The 23,455-nt window shown below is 44.9% G+C and overlaps 1 protein-coding gene across 12 annotated transcripts in view; it reads left to right on the top strand.

Moving 5' to 3' along the window:
• The first annotated feature begins 1,136 nt into the window (after positions 1-1,136).
• ATG7 (autophagy related 7) overlaps positions 1,137-23,455 on the top strand; it is a 235,970-nt gene continuing 213,651 nt past the window's right edge. For 5 of the 12 annotated variants that reach the window (XM_049715542.1, XM_033437376.2, XM_033437372.2 and 2 more), the window contains exons 1-3: positions 1,138-1,280; positions 17,742-17,911; positions 18,388-18,442. In XM_049715542.1, coding sequence (XP_049571499.1) covers positions 17,752-17,911; positions 18,388-18,442 — 215 coding nt within the window. In that variant the 5' untranslated portion in view covers positions 1,138-1,280; positions 17,742-17,751. Of the gene's footprint in view, positions 1,281-8,834; positions 8,964-17,738; positions 17,912-18,387; positions 18,443-23,455 lie in introns of those variants that run through there. The other 7 variants (XM_049715541.1, XM_049715540.1, XM_049715543.1 and 4 more) reach the window with 4 other exon arrangements.

Below are 23,455 nucleotides of genomic sequence, written 5' to 3'. Positions count from 1 at the left end.
GCTTCCCTTGTTTACCTGTGGCAAGGCTAGACACAGTCCTTCTGAATTCCCGTTCTTTACCTTATAAATGATTTGCTGAACTACTGGTCTCCACTGATCAGTCAGAACAAAATGCTGATCAACCAAAGTTTAAACTTCTCTCATTTCCCCAGGCTCCTTTTGACCCACCCTCAGCCTGAGCCAGCATATAACTGGCCTCAAGGTAAAACATTCTCCGATTTACTACTATCGGATCAAGCAAGCCACCCTTTCTCCCCATTTTCCACATCCAGTTCTCTCTAGCTTTCTTCAGTCTTCCTGAGAAGGAAGAACTCTTTTGCATAACCCTTGAGACACCTGCAGAGCTTTCGGCTGGAGTGGTCTCCCCATAGCTATAGTCTTGCCCCTTCCCCTCCCCCACCCTTTGCAGTAATCCTTCTGAATAAAGTTCTCCTTAATAAGTCTGGATTTGTTTTCTTATTTAGCAAACAGGCTTCTGTTAGAATCCTAGGCCAAAAGCTCTTAAACCTTCAACAAGCCACAACTTCTCCTAGCCTCTGTTCTTTCATGTGTAAAATGGGGATAATATAACCTTTACCTTGTAGGACCTTTGTGACGACTAAAGATGGGAAACCATGAAAATAGGATAGTCAATAGAGTTATATCAGAGTCACAGCCTTACGTGTCAGATTAGGTTTATACCCACAATTGTCTCTTCCACACCTGTCCAATGCTTGGCACTTGGCTCAGTAAAGCATTTAGAATGAATACCTTTATCCCACTGAGAGTGGGCGGGGTGGGGTTTGAGAATAATACCTGGTTTAGAAAGAGCAGGTTGGTCACTGTGGACTTTCATCTGGCCTTTACGTATTAAAAAGGCCCGTCTCTCCACACCTGCCTCCCTAACGGTCCCTGTGATACATTTGATGCTGCCTCTCCTGGAAAACGGAAATGATAATTCCTGTCATCCTCTGAAATCACTAGAGAGAAGGAGGAGCACTTTTTTAACATCCTGAGGGGCATATACACATTCCCACATGTGATAGGAGAAAGTCTCTCCATCAGCTCTCACAAGGGGTCCTGGCCCACCTCCTGAGGCCCCGCCTTCCCCACGGCTCAAGTTCCTCCCACTCAGCTGGGTGCTAGGGGCTCCTTTACCCTGCTGGCTAGTGGCTCCGGGCGCGCATGTGCGCACTTCCCCCACACCACCCCCCCCACCCCGGCTGGAGGGGGCGGGGCCACATTGCGTCATCGGGGCGCGCGCGGCGGACAGCGCCGTGGTTGCCGGAAGTTGGGTGGCGGTAAGTGAGCCGCGTTGGTGAGGGAGGAGTGGGGTCCTGCGCGGTCGGTTTTGGAGCCCTGGGTAGAAGGGGCGAGCTCGGCGGTGAGGGCGAGGGTCATGGCGGGTCTGAGGATCCTGGTCCTCCCTCCTCGAGGGAGTCACTGACTCCGGCTCTCGGCTTCTGTCTCCGGTCACGTCCCCTCAGACTGGTTCAGCGCGGGTCTTCTGACTAGGAAGCTCCTGCTGATGAACGAATTCCGCCTGTCCCCTGGCAGCAAGTGCTCCGAATCTCCAGTGTTGGAACGCGGGAGACAGGCCGCCTGGGCTCTCCTCCTGGCTTTGCCGGTTTTGCTGTGTGACTGGCGCGTCTTTTCTGGCCAACTCCTCTCTGCTTATGTGACATGATTTTGAAAGCTTTTAAGGAGTTGAATACAGGGCTCTCATTCAACCACAGGGTTCTTTTTCTGTCCCCAGCCAGCTTCTCATAATAGAGAATAAGCGTAAACACTAATTGAGCTTCTGCTGTTTGCCTGGCTCTGCTCTGCAAGCTGGGAATACCAAAGTAAGCAAGGTACACATCCCTGTCTTCAAGGAGTTAATTTTTTTTTTTTTTTAAGTCAAGGAGATAGAACAGCAGCACTATAGAATGAAGCTATTGTGGAAGTTTGCTGGAGGAGGACTTAGGGTGCGTGTAAGTCAGGCCGAGGCATCAGTAGGCTTCTGTGAGGAGGTGTTGCTTTATCCAAGTCCTACAGGATGAGCAGGTTTAGTCAGGTGAAGAGGGCTGGGAGCTGGGACCATATCGCAGACATTGGGAGTGGCATAAACAGAAGCCTATACAATGAATGACCTGCAAGTAGTTCACCCAAGTTGGAGTGTCCAGCTGTAAAAGAGGTGATTCTGGAAAGCCAGATCATGAAGGATCTTGTGGGCGATAGCATGTGAGGAACACAGGCTTTGGAAGCTGTAATACTTGTATGCCATTTCTGGCTTTGCCACTGAGCTAGTTTCGTGACCTTGGGCAAGTCACTTCCTTTCTTAGCTTCAGTTTCCTCAACTATAAAAAGGACAAGCAGGGAGTTTCCTGGTGGCGTAGCGGTTAGGATTATGAGCTTTCACTGCCGTGGCCCGGGTTCCATCCCTGGTCAGGAAACAGATCTCACAAGCCGTGTGGTGTTGCAAAAAACAAAACACAACAAAACAAAACCCCAAAACGAAACAACAGCAACAAAAAATAAAAAACAAAATAAGGGCAAACATTAACCTACCTCCTAGGGTTGCTGTGAGAAGCAAGTGAGATGATGTGTTACTCACGTGGCACTAGTAGATAGTACACAATAAGCTGTAGCAGTTACTATTGCCATGTTAAGAAGCTTTATTTGAAAATGTGGCTGTGAAGAGTGGAGTCCTGTGGAATTTTACACAGGGGTGTGACATGGTCTCATCTGTTTCAAATTACCCAGGCAGTGATGTGCTGATTACACTGGGTGGGGAAGGACCCACAGGGAGACCAGTCCGGCACTTTTGCCATGGTCCAGGTGACAGAGGAGGGAGGCCAGAACCAAGGCAGCGGCTATGGGGATGGAGAGGGGTGGGTGGATTTGAGAGACCAAGGAAGTGGGATTTGCTGGACTGGTAACTGATTGGATGATACCTCGAGAGTCAGGAGTCAGGATATTGGGGGTGGAGTGGGGAATGAATCCTCTTTGTGGAAATAAGTAATAAGTTTTTTGATCAGTGGTCCCTGATTGGTTATCCCTGACCTCAGAGATTTTATTTGGAAGTCGGAGTGGCCTCTGTCCTCCACTTTTACCCATGGAAGTAAGATTCACTAATGCCTTCCTGCTGTCTATCTCCAGATCCTCCTGGCTTTCTCTAGGGTAAGTAAAGCCCCACTGTGTGTTCAAGGGAGAGTGAATAGGTGCTGCTTTGTTGCCAGGCAGACAACGTGCATCTCCATGGTCTCGTTAGGCTGGGTGTCCACCTGGTCTCAGTCCAGCCGCAGAATGATCTCCTCTGGGATTTTCACACCTTCTGCTTTCTGGTTACCATCCTTTGAACTTGTTCCTGTGTGTTGGTCTCTTTGTGAGTGTGTGGCATAGAAAGCAGGTCCTCTTTTCTCCAGGAGTCTGGCCATGCAGAGCAGGACTGTACTCTTCTTTCCAGAACCCAAGGCCCCGTGTGACTCTTCTGGGCTTCATTGTAGACGCCTCACGCTCTTGACACTGTCACACTATCTGAGAGCCAGCCGGGCTCTCAGCACTGCCCACACGTCCCTGCTTGTCTCTCACGTCTTCATTCCTCTCCCGGCTTCCTACCTTGCCTTTGACTTCACTAAGTTGCAGCCATCAGTCAAGCCTCCTCAACTTCAGTCGTTACAAACTTTTCTCCAGCTGACCCTATTGCTCAGCCTTTTATTCTAATTCTGTGAAAAAATGGTGTTTATTCTAAGGTTACTTCCTTTGCGTATGCTGAGATCCTGTCTCCTCCTTTTCCTCAGGACCTGGTTCCATCATTTGTCCCATTTCTTTCCTGTTTAACTTATCCCTCTAATTTAAATATCCTGTTTACTCTAATTTTCAAAAAAATCAAAACACCCTCCCATTAATCTCTGCTGTACCCTGTCACACCTCTTTTTCCCACCCACTTTTCTTGGACAAGGTGCCACCTCTACTTCCTGAAGTCATCATTCACTGAAATTCTACTTCTGCATCACCCCTCCCCCAAAACTGCTGTCCTCAAAGTCATCAGGCCTTGGTGTTGCCAGAACCCCTGAACTCTTTTCCTTCCTTATTTTTTGCGTTCTCAGCACGTCTGACGTTGCCGATACTCCTTCACTTATAAAATCCACTCCTGCTTTGAACTCTCTCTCTGGCCGTTTCCCCTCAGTTTCCATTGTGGGCTCTTTTCCTCCTTTTGTCCTTTAAATGCTAGTTTTCTTCAAGGCCCTGCCTTCTACTCATTGCTCTTCTCAAGCACAGTGTGAGCTCTCATTTCTGTGCCAGTGACCACTGCTCTGGACCTTGAGTCCAGATCTCTCCTGAATGCCAGCCCTAAAACTCAGCGAGTCCGAAACTAAGCTCATCATCTTCTCTCCTAACCTGTGGTTCTCTCTCCATTCTTTACGCTCCCTCATTCACTTTCTGCATTTATTCATTCCAGTGAGTAAACATTATGAACCCTGGGAGTCATCTTGGACTTTTTCCTCTCATCCCATCCCTCCCTTCCTCCTTCCCAGCCTGGGCAGTCATCAGAGTTCTACAGGTTTCCTCCCTTGATATCTCCTGACATGTTTTCGCTTCCATTTCCTCTCCCACTGCCTTAGGCCCTTCTCACTTCCTGCCTATATTCCTGCCCAGCCTCTGAGCTGGTTGCCCTGCCTCAGCAGTCTGGCCCTAACTGGTGCTGGAGTGCCCTTTCTAAAATACAGACCTTGGCTAAAATACAAATCAGTAGCTTTTCATGGAAGACCTTTCATGATTTGGCATTCACCTGCATTTCTGGTGTGGTTTCCAGCTACTCTGCCACACGAACCTTTTCTTCTCGCCATACAGAACTCTTTGTGTTTTCTGAAACATATCATGCTATTTCCTTTGTTCATAGACTCAGTCACCAGCAGGTATATTTTGGGCACCTGTGAGGTGCTAGGAATGAGTCAGGTGCTGGGAAAACAGTGACGGATGGAGGACAATGAGAAACTGACACACTTCCTTTCTCAAAGAGCTTTTCTCCTAGTAGGGAAGACTGACATTCATCAGTATATATAAAATAACTGCACATGTGATGTGAAGCGGGAGGTAATGGTGCTCTTTGTGGGTAGAGTACAGGAGAACTGACCTAAGCAGGAGACGAGGGAGTCAGGGAAGGCTTCCCTCTACAGATGGTTGAGCTCAGATTTGATGGGAGAAGAGGCATTAAGTAGACGCTGGGCATGTGGATGGACAAGAACATTCTAAGCTTGTGCAGAGGCCATGGGGGTGTTTCTAGAATTGGAGACGTGGAACTGAGGCAGCTTCCTCCTTTTGCCTGGAGTGTCCCTACTCCCCACTGTAGGCTTCCTCATCCAGTGGGACTGGCTTGGGCTGGTGCTGCCGACCACTCCCCTCTCCCAACCATCCAAAGGACATTTGGAAGTGTGTGGAGCTGTTGTATTTTGTGACATGACCACGGGGCATTACTGCATTTAAGAGGGTACCAGGGGTGCTAGACATTCTGCAATGTGTGGGGCTAGCAGCAAATGAAAAAGGATTGTCCCACCCAACATGTCAAGTGGTGTCCCTGTTGAGGATCCACTGCCAGTTCTTTTCGAAATCTGGGCTCGAGGGTTTCCTCCTCCTCCCACAGCGCCCTGCTGAAATGCTTTCACCACACTTAACTGTGCTCGTGTTACCCGCAGCTTTGCTCTGTTGTCATTCCTGGTCTGTCTTACCCTCAAAACCGTTAGCTCCTTAAAGGCGGGGATCATGGCTTTTTGCCATTGAGTCCTGAGATACAGCATAGGGACTAGTAGGTCATATAAATGTTTACTGAAGTAATAATGAAATGGAAACCCCGGTGTTTTTGGCATGTGCTTTGTTGATGATATTACTTTTCCTTTTGAGTGCCTCCTGTGTGCCAGATACATGCATTTTCTAGTTGAATCCTGTCAATAATTCTGCACCACAGGTGGTGTCCTATCTTACAGATGAGAAAACAGGCTCAGAGAAGGAAAATGACTTGCCCAAGGTTGTGTGGCTTGAAGTAGTAGAGGTGGGCTTTGAACCCGGGTCTCTCTGGCTCATGAAGCTACACCCTTCTGTCTACCATACCAACTCCAGCGTATCAGACTACATTGTTGTCCAGTTGTTTTTTTGGACTGAGATTTAAGACCCTAGATTTCCCTCTGTGAAAATTTTAATCTTGGTAAATAGACCTGTCATTCCAGGTGGTCAGAATCTTTTATTCTGAATTATGTTATCTGTTATAGTGCCTGTTCCTTCTTGCTTCATGTCATATGTAGAATTGATAAGCAAACCTGTATCGTTATCCAAGTCACTGGTTATATGTGGTTATAAGAATATCTTACTGAATGTATTTGTTTATGTGTCAGCTTCCCTGCTGTAACAAGGTTCAGCATGCATAAAATACTTGGTAAATATTGATGAATATTCATTCACGTAGATAAGTAAAATAAAAATAAATTGGCTATAGGCCCCGAGACTGAGCCAAAGACATCCCTGTTAGCTCCTTTCTTATTAACATCAGTTCATTACTTAAGCAACACCGTTTGAATAAGATTATTTTTACCAGTTTTAAATCCTTCTAATTATGTCAGTGTCCAATTCTACATCTTCATCTTGTCTACTAGGCTATCGAAAGAAGACTTGTCAGAGACCTTGCTGAGGTCCACATAGTTTGTCTCCTTTGTCTATGGTTCTTCCATAATCAAGGCAGAAATGCAGTAACTCTGTTGTGACTTGTTCTTGGAGAAACCATAGTGGTCTTTTGTGAATACTCTGGGTTGCTGCATACAGTTGTGCAGGTGGTACACTGCACAAGAGGCCAGATCTAAGAGGCCAGATCTTTTTTTTTTCTTTTCTTTTTTATTGGAGTATAATTGCTTTACAGTGGTGTGTTAGTTTCTGCTTTATAACAAAGTGAATCAGTTATACATATACATATGTTCCCATATCTCTTCCCAAGAGGGTTCCATTTAGATCATAGGCGTCATGGGTGTATTTTGTACTGACAGTTTTCTGGCAGGCAAGGGTAAAGATATCTTGAGCTAACTTAATCAATATATTAAACAACAATTTTCTCAGAAGAGGAGGTAAAATGTCTTGAGGAAGGTGTGTAATTTTCTTATTGTACAAAGATGCGATGTGAACCAGAATGGACTATATGACAGCTTTCCTGGGAACAGATTCTCTGTCCAGTGGGTTGTAGCATCCATCTATGTTCTCATCTTTGGAAATCAAATATTTTGAAAATCTGAAATCAAGTGTTTGCTTGGCCCAGTTTTTGAGCACCTCTCATTTTCCAGGACTCCTTAAAGATCACCAGAAATGAAATAAAGACTGTTACTCAGAAGCAAGCCTTCATACTTCAGCCAGCTTTTAGGAAACCATCATGCATTTTAGTTGTGGGTTGACCTAAGGGCTCCTTAGCGATTCAGGTGAATCCAGGTGGCTGTCCCTCATGTACAGAAGGGACCAAGGTGACACTGTTGGTTGGTGAACGTAACACAGAGGACTCAAAAGTGGGCACAGTGTTCTCCATCTTCCTTGTATGATCTCCTCTCTCCTCTTGCCCATGTTTTTCTCAGCTTTTACTCTCACTCTCTCATAGGCTTGCCACAGCCCACAGTACTGGTATCCAGGGTATCCATGCTCAAAAACTGAGCCTGAACGAGACAGCAGATTGTATGTGAAGGTTGAAGTTACTATAGCAGAGGGAAAACAAAATAAAACAAAAGAAGAACTCCCAGAAGTAACTATTGAGAATGAAGGTTACAGTTTGAGCCTGTGGAGGCGATTACCAGTTCCCTGGTTGACCTCCTGAAGAAGCAAATAACGTGGATCCTGTTGGGGCAGAGGTGGCCCACGGGGGTGAGGGAGACAACCAGTCCATAAGAGCAGTTATCCTGCCTGCTCATATCAGTTGTTACCACCTAATAGCACAGTCCCCACAAAAGCCATTTGGGGTGACTTGGTGTCTTGCAGAGGCATCAGTTTGGCTCAGGGGCATCTTGACTCTAATGAAGTTTTTAAAAAGAATTGAGGCTTCTGTACCCAGCTGGTTCCCCTGTAGGAGTCCTGGGTTTTCATCTTCTGGTAAAGCATACTTTTTCTTCTACGTTTGGAACTTTCCCCCCCTCCTTTTGGAAGGGAAGGCTTTTTAAACCTCCTTCTTTAGCAGCCTTGCAAATTATTTCCAAAACTCCTGAAGTTGCAAAAACATCATTGCCCTACAAAACGGGCATTGGCTCTGCATGCCAGAGGAGCCCTCTCCCCACTCCTGGCGATGTCCACCGCCTTTTTACCCATCAGCAGCTAAGAACATATTCTGTTTGTCAGTGGGACTTGGTCATGTGGTTTGGTGCTTATTTTAATGACTGCCAGAGCTCGCAGCCCCGCAGCTGGGAAAATGAGAACAGAAGTCTGCTCTGCGTGCTCCATTTTGGCCCAAAGATGGTACTTGAGGGCCAAATCGTGGTTATTCTGGCCCTTCTGCTAAGTGAATGGCCCCATGCAGCCTCAGAGAAGTTGAACACAGAGTGCTCCTGACGTCTTAGCACTTGCTCCTCTGGACTTCCCCTGGATGACCTATAGCAGGAGGTCATCCTGCAGGTTTTAATTAAACCTCTGCTGTGTCTGCAGGGCTCCTGTGAGGGAGGGAAGACTTCTATGAGGCCTGCTTGAGGCAGAGGAAGTTTTCGCGATGAGCGTGGGGAAGGGCGACCACGTTCTCAGGCACTGTTGGCTGATGGGGGGGTGAGGGAGGGCGAGGTGACAGAGACTAAGAGCAGCTGCCGTGTGTTGACTGTTGACTAAGCCAGGCACCGGGACAGGTGTGTCACACACTTTCTCCTTTAGCCCTCCCAACAACCTCGTGGGTTCGGTATGATTATCCTCATCTTACAGAAGAGGAAATGGAGGCACAGGGGATGAAGTTACCTGCCCAAGGCTGCTTAGCCAGGGAGAAGTGGAGTCGGAACTCAAAGGTGGGTTTATCTGACTGAAGACCAGGCTCCCAGCTACCTTAGCTTTTAGCATCTTTTCTCTGAACGGTTCGAAGCTCCTCTGCCCTCCCAAAGCAAGCAAACAAAACCCCAAGAATGCACACGGGAAAAATTATAGTGAGAGAAGTTTTGGATAGTCGGCTGGTCTGTTTCCCTCTTCTCCCCACCAGGGGTCTAGTGTCCCTAAAGGCAGGTTTGTTTGTTTTTTAATCTGTATGATTGTTGCTTATTTTCTACCAATTTTACTTCCTTTCCTAAAGTCCTATACTGGCTTGATATTTGCTGTGTCCAATCCTATAGGTGCCCGCAGAGGGAATACGGTTGGGCAGACTCACTCTAGGAAGCACTTATGCTCCAATTAATTTTATAAGCAGCAAAACCAAAATACTTTCATCTTCAGCATCTTTAATAACAAAGTGCCAGAAAATTTATGGAAATGATATTTCATTTCCACTCCTTATTTAGAGCAATGAATTGCTTTTCCACAAAGCTAGATTTAAATAGGTCATCTGTTAACTGTTGAATGAGAAAGGAAGGTTCTTTGTGGGATTGGTATAGCTTGAATATGGGATCTTCTGGGTTTTTTTGTTCAGGTATAGCATACATATAGTAAAGTACACTCATCATAAATAATGTAGCTCATGGATTTTTATATATGCACATGGTTTGTAACCACTGCCCAGCTTGAGGTATATAGAATATTTCCAGCTCCCCTGGAGGCTTCCTCATGCCCCTTCCCAGTCAATAGCCCCACGCCACCCTGTCATTACTCTTCTAACTTCTATCACATTGATTGGTTTTGCCTGTTGAATATAGAATAAGCTGTGTCTGTGCAGGTGCCTCTTCATTTTCAAACTTACAGAAACCTTACAAGAATAAGTCAAAGACCTTCCATATACCCTTCTCCCGGGGACTGCATTCCAATTTTATCCTGGTAACATCTTTCATAGCAGAGAGTCAAAGCAGGATCACGAATTGCCCCCAGTTGTCAAGTCTTTCTAATCCCAGGGACAGTTCCTTAGTCTTCCCCTGACTTTTAAGACCTTGACACTTTTGAAGTTTATAAGCCAGTCCCAGTCATTTTGTAGAATGTTTTTCAGTTTGGGTTTATCTTGTGTTTCCTCCTGACTAGAGCCAGGTCCACTGTTTTCAGCCGAATACCATAGATGCCGTGTTCTTTTCATTGCCGTCTATTGGATAGCACACAGTGTCTGTTGGTCCCATCACTGCTAGTGTTAATTTTGATCCCCTTTCATTAAGATGGTGTCTGCCACATTTTGCCACTTTAGAGTCACTTTTTCTTTTTTGTAGTTAATAATTGTGTGTGTGTGTGTGTGTGTGAGTGTGTGAAGAGATACTTTGAGACTGTGAGTGTAGCTTTTAACTTACATAACCATGGGAAACCTTTCAGGGAGACTTATTCTTTACTACTTTTATTTATTTTGAGTTTTAGTTTTGGCCGCACTGCAAGGCATGCAGGATCTTAGTTCCCAACCAGGGATTGAACCTGTGCCCCCTGCAGTGGAAGCATGGAGCCTTAACCACTGGACTGCCAGGGAATTCCCTTCTTTACTACTTTTATATTTGGTTAAGTAAAGTTTCATTTAAATTGATTTGTATGGAACTAGAACAAAAAAATTTACAATTTGTATGGAAACACAAAAGACCCCAAATAGCCAAAGCAATCTTGAGAAAGAAAAACGGAGCTGGAGGAATCAGAGTCCCTGACTTTATACTACAAAGCTACAGTAATCAAGACAGTATGGTACTGGCACAAAAACAGAAATATAGATCAATGGAACAGGATAGAAAGCCCAGAGGTAAACCCACGCACCTATGGTCACCTAATCTATGACAGAGGAGGCAAAAATATACAATGGAGAAAAGACAGCCTCTTTAATAAGTGGTGCTGGGAAAACTGGACAGCTACATGTAAAAGAATGAAATTAGAATACTTCCTAACCGCCTACACAAAAATAAACTAAAAATGGATTAAAGACCTAAATGTTAAGACCAGACACTGTAAAACTCTTAGAGGAAAACATAGGCAGAACACTCTTTGGCGTAAATCACAGCAACATCTTTTTTGACTCACCTCCTAGAGTAATGAAAATTAAAACAAAAATAAACAAACGGGACCTAATGAAACTTCAAAGCTTTTGCACAGCAAAGGAAGCCATAAACAAGATGAAAAGACAATCCTCAGAATGGGAGAAAATATTTGCAAACGAAGCAACAGACAAAGGATTAATCTCCAAAATATACAAGCAGCTCATGCAGCTCAATATCAAAAAAAACAAACAACCTAATCAAAAAATGGGCAGAAGTCCTAAATAGACATTTCTCCAAAGAAGACATACAGATGGCCAACAAACACATGAAAAGATGCTCAGCATCACTAATAGAGAAATGCAAGTCAAAACTACAATGAGGTATCACCTCACACTGGTCAGAATGGCCATCATCAAAAAATCTACAAACAAAAAATGCTGGAGAGGGTGTGGAGAAAAGGGAACCCTCATACAATGTTGGTGTGAATGTAAATTGATACAACCACTATGGAAAACTGTATGGAGGTTCCTTGAAAAACTAAAAATAGAACTACCATATGACCCAACAATACCACTACTGGGCATATACTCAGAGAAAACCATAATTCAAAAAACCACGTGCACCCCAATGTTCGTAACAGCATTGTTTACAATAGCCAGGTTGTGGAAGCAACGTAAATGTCCATTGACAGATGAGTGGATAAAGATGTGGTACATAATACGATGGAATATTACTCAGCCATAAAAAGGAATCAAATTGGGTCATTTGCAGAGACGTGGATGAACCTAGAGAGTGTCATACAGAGTGAAGTAAGTCAGAAAGAGAAAAGCAAATATCGTATAATAACACATCTGTGCGGAATCCAGAAAAATGATATAGATTATCTTATTTGCAAAGCAGAAATAGAGACGTAGATGTAGAGGACAAATGTATGGATACCAAGGGGGAAAGGGGTGGGGAGGGAGGAATTGGGAGACTGGGATTGACATATATACATTATTGATACTATGTATAAAATAGACAACTGATGGGAACATACTGTATAGCACTGGGAACTCTACCTAAATGGGAGGGAAGTCCAAAAGGGTAGGGATATCTGTATGTGTATGGCTGATTCATTTTGTTGTGCAGTGGAGGCTAACACAACATTGTAAAGCAACCATACTCCAGTAAAAATTAATTTTAAAAATTGATTTGTCTGTGCATATTTCCTGTCATCTAAGATCTTAATCCTGAAAAAGTCATAGGTTTAGAGACCCTTTCTGTCACATGGCATATCTCCATATGTTCTTCATGACGTTTTTACTCCAATCTCCATCTTATATGGTAATAAGCCTGGAGTTTGTCCTCCCAATCACAGAAGCCTGTGTTCTTTCTTTCTCTTGTTTCTCTTGGGGAAGGTACCCATAAAAATTTTCCAGAATTCATCTTAGTAACATTTCAGAGCCACTCTGAAAGGGACTAGGATATGTCGAGAGGAATGTGAACCAGGGTCTGTGTTTATGGGATTTACAGTCCGGTTGATGGAGGCAGGCAGGTACGCAGAGTTGAACGATACTCACTGTCCAGGTGGCCGGGGGGTGGAGGTGGTTAACTGTGATTGACGGGAGGCGCAGGACAGGAGTAAAGAATGAGCGGCAGCTCTGGGAAGGCTTTCTAGAGCAGGTCACCTCTGTGCTGGGATTTGGAGAGCGCCAGGCAGTCACGGGGGCCGGGGGCGCGTTTCAGACAGGGTTGCAGAGGCAAGGCAGCAGGTGAGTTAGCGGAGCACAAAGCAGCTCGATGTTTCTGTGTATCAGGTCAGAGGTGAGGAGGGGCAGGTCCCCCAGGGCGGCACTAGAGAAGTTGGGAGGCAGTAGCAGGGGTCCAGGAGAAAGTGTGAAGGAAACCGCCAGGGGTGCGGTCATGCGCCTGCCTCGGAGGTGGAGTGCTGCGGCTGCGCGCTTTCGCACGTGATGAGCTCCGGGAAATGCCAAATGAGCTTCGTCTTGGCTTAGGGATGCTCACATCTGTGTGAGAGTTCTGTGGAGACCACATTCGCCGGTCCATCAAGACGGATTTGTGTCATAGATGGCAGACGTGGCCTCGGAATCCGGTCTTACAATCTGCTTCACCCTCAGCAGCCCTTGCAGATCTCTACTGCCCTCTGAAAAGATTCTGCCAAAGAGGTCAGTCTCCCTAGAAACAAAATACATTATTGACACCTTCCAAGAATCAAAAAAACAGTAGCTTCAAAGATCTTCTAGTCCAAGGTCGGCAAATATGGCCCTGCCCAAGGCCTTTTTTTGTGCAGTCCATGAGCTAAGAATGTCTTTTTTACTTTTTTTAAGAGTGAAAGAAAGAAGAAAATATGACAAACTGTTTTGGCCTACAATGCCTAAAATATTTACTAGTTGGCCCTTTTCAGAAAAAGCTTGCCAACCACTGTTCTCATATGACTGCCTGATACCGTAATCCTCTCTGCAGTGTTACGTGGCAAATGATTGCCTAATATGTGCTTGAACACGTCCACTGATGGAAGATTCATCATCTCTTTGGTCAGTCTACTTCCTATTTGGACAGGCCATTAGTAGTTTTCAAACTCTGCTGAAATCTTGTCTCACTGTAGCATCCATTCTTTGGCCCTTTTTGGGAGAAGAAAGCTATTTCATGTCAACATTTACTGAACTAATCTATTCTAGGCACTGTGCTAAGTGCTGAACACAGATGAGTAAGACAAGGTTCTTGCATCAGGGTTTCCCAGGTGTTATTTCTTGAAACCAAAGTGGTTGAGCTGGTCATCTTACATCTGTCATTCCCTCTCTTCTTGCCATTGGGTTAGGGCTTTTTTTTTTTTTCATTATTTTACTTATTTCTGTATTATTATTTCACATAGACAGTATAAAATTCAAAAGGCGAAAGGGTTATACAATGAAAATAAGGCTCTCCAAACCCCGGTCTGTGACCCCAGAGCTTCTTTCCTGGGAGGCAACCACTGTTACACATTTCCTGTAGGGATTTGATGGTAAAGAACAGCACTAACACAAGGGTTGGGTCCATTTCGACAGGAACTTCTGATAAGTAACATACAGTGGCGGGTTTTTTTTTTTTTTTTTGAGCTCTTGCTTGTTTAAGTTGCCGAGCGTGACTTAGTTTTATTTCCATAAAAGCCTGGAATTTATAAGTTTGGGTGGTAGACGCAGCCCCAGAAGGTTTGTATTGCTTTACATCCACCTACTATTTCAGTTAAATCCTAACTGGATATTTTGGTTACTGCTGGGTTTCTTCTACTGCTGCGGTTCTTGTTCATTACAATTTCAAATCCTCAGAGCCTTTCCTCTTTCATGAGAAGTGACACAGTCCCGTCTTGTGTAACACTTGGGTTTCACATCCTGAATACAACGTTGAAGTGTGATAGAAATAATCTTTTAGTTTTCTAAGCTAAGCAGAGGCCTCAGGTTTCATCTGCACTGTTCAGGGTTATATGTGAAAGCCTTACTTTTCAGGACACAGGTAATGTTTGGATCTAGGTTAGTTACACATGGATGACTTTGCACCTGAGACTCACTTCCTCTTCCACCAGAATTCCTTTCTGATCATTACTTCTTAAGTCTTCCCTTCTAATTTAAGGAAGATGGCAATGTGACATAGGTGTATAGGTTCCTAAGTGATACCTTTATATTGAGTATCCTATTTAGATGTTTCCAGCAGATTCCTAATCACTTGTTGCTGCTGTTGCTTAAGAACTTTCCGTTGCCTTAACCAGTCAGACAACACTTTAGCAGCTGGACACCGACCACATCCTCTTGTGAAATAGGCTCTTGGGTTCTGTTTGGAATTTCTCGAAGACCAAACATGTCAGAAAGTGAAGGATATGCCTCTTATGCAAATTTCTTTCTTGGCATGCCCGTCCATTCTTTTCTGTGGTACTCCTGAGTCACTTTTTCCTAGCTGCTGAATAGAAAAATGGAATAGAATTTTCTCTTTTGTCACTGGCACTGGTAAAATTCCATCTTGGTGACCTTAGCAGGTCATCAAAATGATGATGAGTTACTGTTGACTTTTAAGCCTAAGTTGTGAATGATTGAAGTGTGTAGGGGCCTGATGACCCGTCCCACGGAGGATTTCAGATGAGATCCCTTTGTACCACTGCCTGCTGCTCTGTTGATTCTTATCTCTCTGAACCTCAGTTTCTTCTTCTGTGAAATTGGAGCTGTCTCCTCTTAGGGCTTCGGGGAGGAGAAAATTCAGGCGCACACCCCTGCTGCAGTGCCTGCTCCTGGCCAATACTCAATAGCTGCCACCTTCATCTCAGTGCCAGAGGACTGTTTACAGTTGAGCCTCTAGCATTTAGTGATTTATTGGATGTGAGAGAGAAAAAAATTGAAGATGACTTTGAGGGTTCTTCGTGGCTGTATGGTGGTACTATCTAGTAAACTAGGACATATAGGAACATGGGCCGAATTTTAGTGAAAGGTACGTTCAGTTTTGGATTTGTCAAACTCGAGATATCTGTGAGAAATTCACATCCTGGCTTTGGAAGACACTTAAATATATGGTTGGAGGTTAGCACTAGAAATACAGTCCTGAGATTCATTGGCATATAGATGGAAATGGATGTGGAAAATGAATAATTTTGCTTTGGGGAAAGTTTATAGATTAAGGAGAGGGCTGAGCATGGGAACTTTCAAAAACCAACAGTAGAAGGAAAATGCTAGCTGTGTTGTGGAGGAAGAGAGGAGAAAGCAGCAATGGAGGCCCGCTAAACCAAGCAGGAGGTTGTTAGGGTGTTCTAGACTGGCGTTTCTCAAAGTGTGGGCCCTGGGCCATCTGCATGAGGGTCTGTTTCTCCACTGGGCTCTGAAGCCACAGTACGTAGGATTCACAAACTTTTCTGGGGCCTATGAACCCAGGAGCGACCCAAAAAGATGAACATTTTGAGAGTGCAAAATTATAAAGATCGTTTCGAACAAAAGCCAGAAATTATTTAATATGGGACAAGGGTTCATTTAAATATGTTTGAAATGATTTAGAGGTGGAGACTCCAAAAGTAAGAGTGACAGTGGCCTGAAGGCTTGAAGACAGCGTCAAACTCGAATCAGAATCACCCTGGGGCCCTAGTCCCGGCCACCCTCACCGTCCTTTCTCCCCCGCCCCCCAGCAGGTGGAGCCCAGACATCATTTTTTTTTTAATTAATTTATTTGATTTATTTATTTTTGGCTGTGTTGGGTCTTCATTGTTGCACATGGGCCTTCTCTAGTTGCAGCGAGCGGGGGCTACTCTTCGTTGCGGTGCATGACCTTCTCATTGCGGTGGCTTCTCTTGTTGCGGAACACGGGTTCTAGGCACATGGGCTTCAGTAGTTGTGGCTCATGGGCTCAGTAGTTGTGGCTCACGGGCTCAGTAGTTGTGGCTCGCGGCCCTGGAGTGCAGGCTCAGTAGTTGCGGCACATGGGCTTAGTTGCTCCGTGGTATGTGGGATCTTCCCAGACCAGGGCTTGAACCCATATCCCCTGTGTTGGCAGGCGGATTCTTAACCACTGCGCCACCAGGGAAGTCCCGCATCTTCATTTTTTAATAATCCCTCAAGGTGGTGAGAGTTTGAAAACACTCAGTCGGGCATTGTCTGGTGCGTGATGCCACAAATCCATACTGAGGCAGCAGAGGGTTTAAGGACAGCCGTGTGCCCAGCGGCTTCGCAGAGCCTTTCGCCCTGCTCTGACCCACACTTGGCTCCTCTTTCTTGGTTTTTAGTGTGTTTATGTAGTGCTCACTTTGCATTTTACCATGTCGTCACCATTGGACCAAAGCTCCTTGTCTCTAATTCCAATATCTAACAAGTTTAGAAAACTGAAAGGGGTTTAATAACCTTGGCACAAAACTCAAACAAAACCTCTCTGAGTAGATGTGAACTGTCTATTTTTTTTTTTTGAATTTATCCGTCTGTTGTGACTGTTCATACATTCTACTGCAGAAATATTCATCTGTCTTGCGGCAGTTGGACAGGATGGAAAGTGACCTCATCAACTTGTGCTTTTGGAACTGCGAAGCTCCTGCAGTGTTGTGCTTCTCCCCCTGGGGTCTGTGTACCCCTGAGAGTGTGCAGGCCATGTGGGGAGTTACAGTGTACACATGCCTGATTGCCAGGACAGTCAAATTTATTTGATGATTTGAGGGGGAGAATGAAATATTAAAATATATATGGTAGAGTAAAATGCAAGTTTTCTGCATTTGAAAGACAAAACATGAGATTTCGAAGAAATTCTGGTACTGTAGTTAGGGTGGGGGAACTTCTTCATCCTCCTCGGCTGGGGTGTTCAAGCACTGCCTCACTCAGAATCCAGACAGTTTGCATGGCTGTGATGCCAACTGGCTGGACTTCAGGTTTTGTGCTTGTAAAGTTCCCTAGGACAACACGGGTTGGCAGAAACTTTTGAGACTATGACCGTGTCGAAGAAGGAATAACACTAGTGCATCAGTCAGACCAACTTTAATGAGAAAGGGAGATGCACCAAAGTGAAGGCCAGGAAGTTCAGTTGTGTCGTAAGGAGACTAAACTTGGCAACATAGCCAGATTCCTCAGGTTGATTTCCAAAGTTGAGTCTTCAGGCACCCCATCTACCTCTCGTTACTTTCTGTTTGTTTGTTTTGATTAAGCCCATGATTACAAATGTCGTTTCTCACCATGTTTTGTGCATTGTTGCTGTGTTCTGTTTTGGTTTCAGCAGGCAGTAAATAATGGCGGCAGTTATGGGGGATCCCGGACTCTCCAAATTGCAGTTTGCCCCCTTCAGCAGTGCCTTGGATGTTGGATTCTGGCATGAGTTGACCCAGAAGAAGCTGAATGAGTATCGGTTGGATGAAGCTCCCAAGGACATTAAGGGTTATTACTACAATGGTAGGCGATGGGGAACTCCATCTTCTGCCCTCTTCTGTTACCTTCTCTGCCCAGTATAGGGTCAGCTTTCCCTCAGGAAGGGATGTCCTTGACTTTTATAATTAATACTATTCACTGGTTTCTATTTTACTTCCTGGCTTTTGACCCAAGTTCACTTCCACTCCTTTTCTCCTATGGGGAAAAGAAAGGGAGAACCTAATTTATTAATCCAAAGAATTAATACCGATTACTTAGTATTGCTGGGGGATGGGATTGGAAATATTTTTCCTGATGAGTCTTGTTTTGTATTCTTGGCAAATTCTTTGAATTCATGAAATCTGTCATCTTCTGCTATGTCCCTGTTTAGTTTGGATGACCAGGTATTGGATGGGGCACTTTGGGCTCAACCAAAAGAGCAAAATTACTCACAAACGTTTTTGTTATAAATGCCACTATTAATGACTAGTAATTGACTATTTGATAATGCTTCTGTCCAGGTGATTCTGCTGGGCTGCCAGCTCGCTTAACATTGGAGTTCAGTGCTTTTGACATGTGAGTATTTTTTGCTCAAAATATAAAATAAAGAACACTGTGTTTTGCAAGGAATGAGCATTCTTAACCTTCATCGTAGGTGGGCCACGTGGGGCACTACAGAAGCTTCCAGTGAGCAGGGCCAGCTTCTCATGATTCTCTTGTACCTCCCATGGCACAGAGACAAGTGCTAGAGGCTTAGGACTATCTGATTCATTCTTTCAGCAGCTATGTATCGCAGCCTATTAGGTACATCAATGAATGTTTATTAGGCTACTTTTGTATACAAGTCACTGTGCGAGGCATTGTAGGGATATACAAAGAAACATGACATATGCCCTCAAAGAGATTTTTTTGACTAATTGGGAGCCGTGGGGAGTTGCTGGAGAGAAGAGAGACATTTATTGACTTAATTATTGACTTATTTTCCATACATAATCCTTTCAGACCTGCCAGGTGTGGTTCTTCTCTCTTTTACAGATGAGGAAACCATGGGTTCAAAGGTAAAATGACTTGCCCAAGGTTACATGTGGCTAAATTTAGGAAGCAAGGGTAAGAGAGAAATAAACTGTATTTCTGAAGTTGCAGTCTGAGTAGCTGGGGGCATTTTGCTGTCTTCTGTAGAAACTGAGAAGCCAGGAGGGAGATACAGTTTGGGCAGGAGGTAAGTTTGTTTTAGAACATGTTGAGTTTGAGGTGACAGCGTCCAGTAGAAATGTCCAGGGAGCACTGGCATCCAGGAGGGAGGGTCATCCACGTAGAAGTCCTGAGGCTGTAAGAGGGGAAGAGACTATAGTGTAAGAAGAGCGAAGGGCTGGAATAGTGAATGGACCTGATTAGGGTGGGCAAGGGGACACAGAACTCGCCAAAGAGATGGGACTTGTCAGAGAAGTAGAACCAGAGAAGGTGTCTTCAGGAAGGGAAGGGAGGGTCAACAGCATCAGAAGGAAGCATCAGAGTTCAGTGCTAGGGTTGCTGGAATTGTTGATTGGGTTGTTTGAGAAAGTAAATTCTGCACAAAAGGGTGGAGCAGAAACCATGCTGAGAGGCTTTAGGATAACTGAGAGTTGAAGGGTCAAAGGCTTCAGGGAGGGAGGGCAGCTTTTTCCTGCTCCTGCATGTGTCAGCTGTATCAGGGTAGGGAGTCCGGGGAAAGTGAAGAGGTGTTTGCTAAGGACTGCCTGAACATGGCGGTAGTCAAAGGTTAGGGCATCTCAAATAAAGTCTCCCTAGAATTAGAAAATAAAAATCTCTTCAAAAGTCAATACATTTTATTCCTCTATCACAATCAAATTGTGAAATTGAATTGTGCAACATGAATGGAAAATGATGTTAGCCTTTATATCTTTAAAAGGTATGTGTTGATGTTTCTTGTTCCCTTCAGAGCTTTCTTGCTCCATAAAAAATCCTTGTGATCGCTTCTGAAAACAAATTAAATCTTAGTTATCTGTCTCCTGTGTTGGGAAAGACTGACTGACTTTTGGAGCAATTACCAGATAATGAGGAAAATATATTCATTGTACAGCCTTGAATTATCTGGAGCTGGTAGAGGGGGAATAGCAGCAGTGTAGTCTGCTACATTAATCTGGAGAGTCCAGCGTTTATTGCAAGCTACCCTCGCTCCCGTCTATTCTGATACTAGACTGAAAGTTGTTATTTTCTGAGTTTCAATAATTTTATTCTTTGGCACAATTAATTATAGAAAAATGCAGGTCACAGAAGTTAGGTTTGATCTTGTTTCAAAGTCGAAGCATCTTAAACTTTAGCAATCCAGAAATTTTAGTTGAAGGAGGTAAGAAAATCTGTGATCCTGCAGTTATGGCTTTCACACAAATTGCTCTGTTTTCCTGGTCATAATTTGTGATTTGGCTTTTGAATGCTCGTGTGAGGCTCCGTGGTAGGTACTGGGGGAGATGAGCAAGAATAAGACATAGGAGCCCTGGATTGGAAGCTTGAAGGCCTGGTATCTGCAGCTGATTAACTGTGTTACCTGGAATAAGTCCTTTTCGTTTTCTCAGCTTCAGTTTCCTCATCTGTAGCTCCCAGCTTCTAATATTCCTTCCAGTTTTAAAAGTTTGTGATTTTCTGGGTCCCCTTTTCTTAGGATGGTTGGTGCTGTGATTCGAATGTTTGTGTTCTTCAAAAATGCATATGGTGGGCTTCCCTGGTGGCGCAGTGGTTGAGAGTCCACCTGCTGATTCAGGGTACACGGGTTCGTGCCCCGGTCCGGGAAGATCCCACGTGCCGCGGAGCGGCTGGGCCCGTGAGCCATGGCCGCTGAGCCTGCACGTCCGGAGCCTGTGCTCCGCAACGGGAGAGGCCACAGCAGTGAGGCCCGCGTACCGCAAAAAAAAAAAAAAAAAATGCATATGTTGGAAAGCCAGTGCCCAGGGTTATCGTCTAAGGAAGTGGGGCTTTGGGAGGTGGTGCGGGCATGAGGGCAGGGCTCTTGTGAATGGGATTAGTGTCTTTCTAACAGAGGCCCCGGAGAGCTAGCTCTCCCCCTCCACCCTGCAAGGCCATAACTGGAAGCAGGCAGTCTGCAACAGGAAGAGGATCTTCACCAGAACCTGACTGTGCAGACCCCTTGATCTTGGACTTTCAGCTTCCAGAACTGTGAGGGATAAATATCTAATGTTTAGTAGCCACCCAGTCTGTGGTGTCGTGTTAACAGCCTCTCAGGCAGACCAAGACAGTTAGGAAGTTTAATAAAGACACTTGGGGCTCCTCAGGAGAAACGAGGTTTTTGTATCCAAATTATTTTCATTATTATTGTTCTTTCTTTGCTTTTATTGCTGAACATCTGCATGGGTTTGTAGGGAAAATCTTTATGAACTTATTCATCCAACACCGAACGCTCCTTTTATGCAGGATGTGTAGGTGTTAGGAATAAAAAGGCTTAAGAAATGGGGAACTCTAGAGGAGCTCTGGATGGAGGTAGAAGACAGGTATGGGCATTACAGTGAATGCAGTGCTGGAATAAACGTGGAGAGTTAATAGTCATTTCAGAAATACTTATTGATTGCCTCCTCTGTGTCTTGATAATAGACTGTGATGGGCCCTGGACATACAGAGAAGAATAAGATACAGTCGAAGGGCTAACAGTCCTAGTACTCTTTAATAGATACCAAGTGTACCTCAGCTTTGCACAGGACCAGATAAATCTCTCTTACTCTGAGACCCTGGAAGCCTGATGGATCTCTGCCAGTAGTTAGCAGCACAGGATCCCGTTCTCTACATTGTTTTAAGTGAGTTATCAGTCAAGTAGTATTTTATCAGGCACCAGCCGTCTTGCACTGGAGGGTGCTGTCTCAGGGTAGGGCATACTGATGAACCAGACCCCAACACGTAATGGCCCAAACACAGAGGAAGTCTCTTTCTTACCCCCTTAATAGTCCAGGGTGGGGATCCAGTCTTCTTCCCTCTTACGGCTCCATTGTCCTGGAGGGCTTGCCTTTGTGTGCTGTTGAAAACTGAATTGTCACCTTCTGGTAGCAATAGATAGAGGTGGAGGAGAACCAGAGTGAAAATCAGAAGAGACACACCCACTCTCTTAAAGGCCCTCGTTGGGTGGGGCTGTGCATCACCCCCCTCAGATTCCATCAGGGAGAGCTCGAGGCCTCACCTTTCTCGCAGGGAAGACTGGGAGACATGGTGCTGAGCTACAAGCATCAGAGAATTATTTCTGTTGAAGGAAAGGAAAATAGATTTTGGTGGACAATCTCTATACAGATTTGAAGCTGGTAAAAAGAAAAAAAAGTCCATTCCTTTGAGGAACATTTATCTATGTAGTCATAGGAAAGATTTTTCTTTTCTAAGCCTCAAGTTGGACTTAATAAGAGAAATAGAAGGCATAACGCCTGCCCTCAAAGAACTTAAGTAGTAGCTGAGGAAATAAGACTCAGATGCGAAATCATCTGTGCAGGGCACAGGCTCCCTTATTCTCCGCTGTCTCGCTAGCACCTAACTCAGGTCTGACGTGTACTGGTTGCTCAGGTAGTTGCTAGTGTCAGTTGCACAAGCAGTCTGAGGCCCTGGCTGTCCAAACGGGATGTGGTGTGGTTGGTGGAAAGGCACCAATGGACTCTGTTGCAAGATGTGACGGACAGAAACTCAGACACTGTTACAGAAAGCAGTAAGTAACGCAGTCGTGCCCCCAGACCGAGTGTGACTTAGGTTCCCAAAGCTCCCCACGGGCATGTGAAGCTGTACACACGGAGCAAAGCTTTCTCCGGGTGTGAAAAGTGACCTCTGTGCTTCTTTTGGGGGAATCTATTCCATCCCGGCCACCCCCACTGCCTGTCTGTCCTGGAGGCTCTGGCCGCATGCCTGCCTTTGTCCAGGAGATTCCAGAACAGCCACGGTACTTTCCTGAGTTATCACCGTGAGACTGAGAGACATGAAGGCCAGATGTCCAGAGGGAACATCCCCAGGCAGGCCCAGGCTTTAGGCCTTTGTGGGATCCATTCTTTACCTGGTTAGTGGGTACATTTTTGAGAGTTCACTGTTGGCTTTAAGAGCTGGGGAAGATTTCTAATTCTGGCTTTTTAAAATCGCTTTATTGAGATACACTTCACACACCATAAAATTAACCCTTTTAAAATGGACAATTCGGCACTTCTTCGTATATTCATGAGGTTGTGCAACCACCACCACTGTCTAATTCCAGAACATTTTCATCACCCCAAAGAGGAGCCCTGTACCCCTTAGCAGTCGCTCTCCATCCCTCCCTCCTCCCTTTCCTGAGCGCTAGGCAACCATGAATCTACTTTCTGGCTTTATGGATTTGGCTCCTTTGGATATTTCATAGAAATGGAATCCTAGGAAACTGAACTCATAAATATCCAGGATCAGGATTGGGACTGAATTCTCTAGTTTCCAAGTCTAGGGCTCTTTCCAGTCCTTATCTGAACCACCTCTTTGTAGAACGAGTGGAACTTGAACCTGGAGAAACTGCTAGAATGGCTTTCCCTCCCATTATCGCTTCTTAAATTCTTTCCCTTGGCCGCCTCCCCTGGTTAAACTTTAGTCATG

This window comes from Orcinus orca, chromosome 10, assembly GCF_937001465.1.
Source record: "Orcinus orca chromosome 10, mOrcOrc1.1, whole genome shotgun sequence".
Lineage (NCBI taxonomy): Eukaryota > Metazoa > Chordata > Mammalia > Artiodactyla > Delphinidae > Orcinus > Orcinus orca.
The sequence above is the reverse complement of the archived record's forward strand: the minus strand, read 5'-3'. Positions and strand labels throughout refer to the sequence as shown.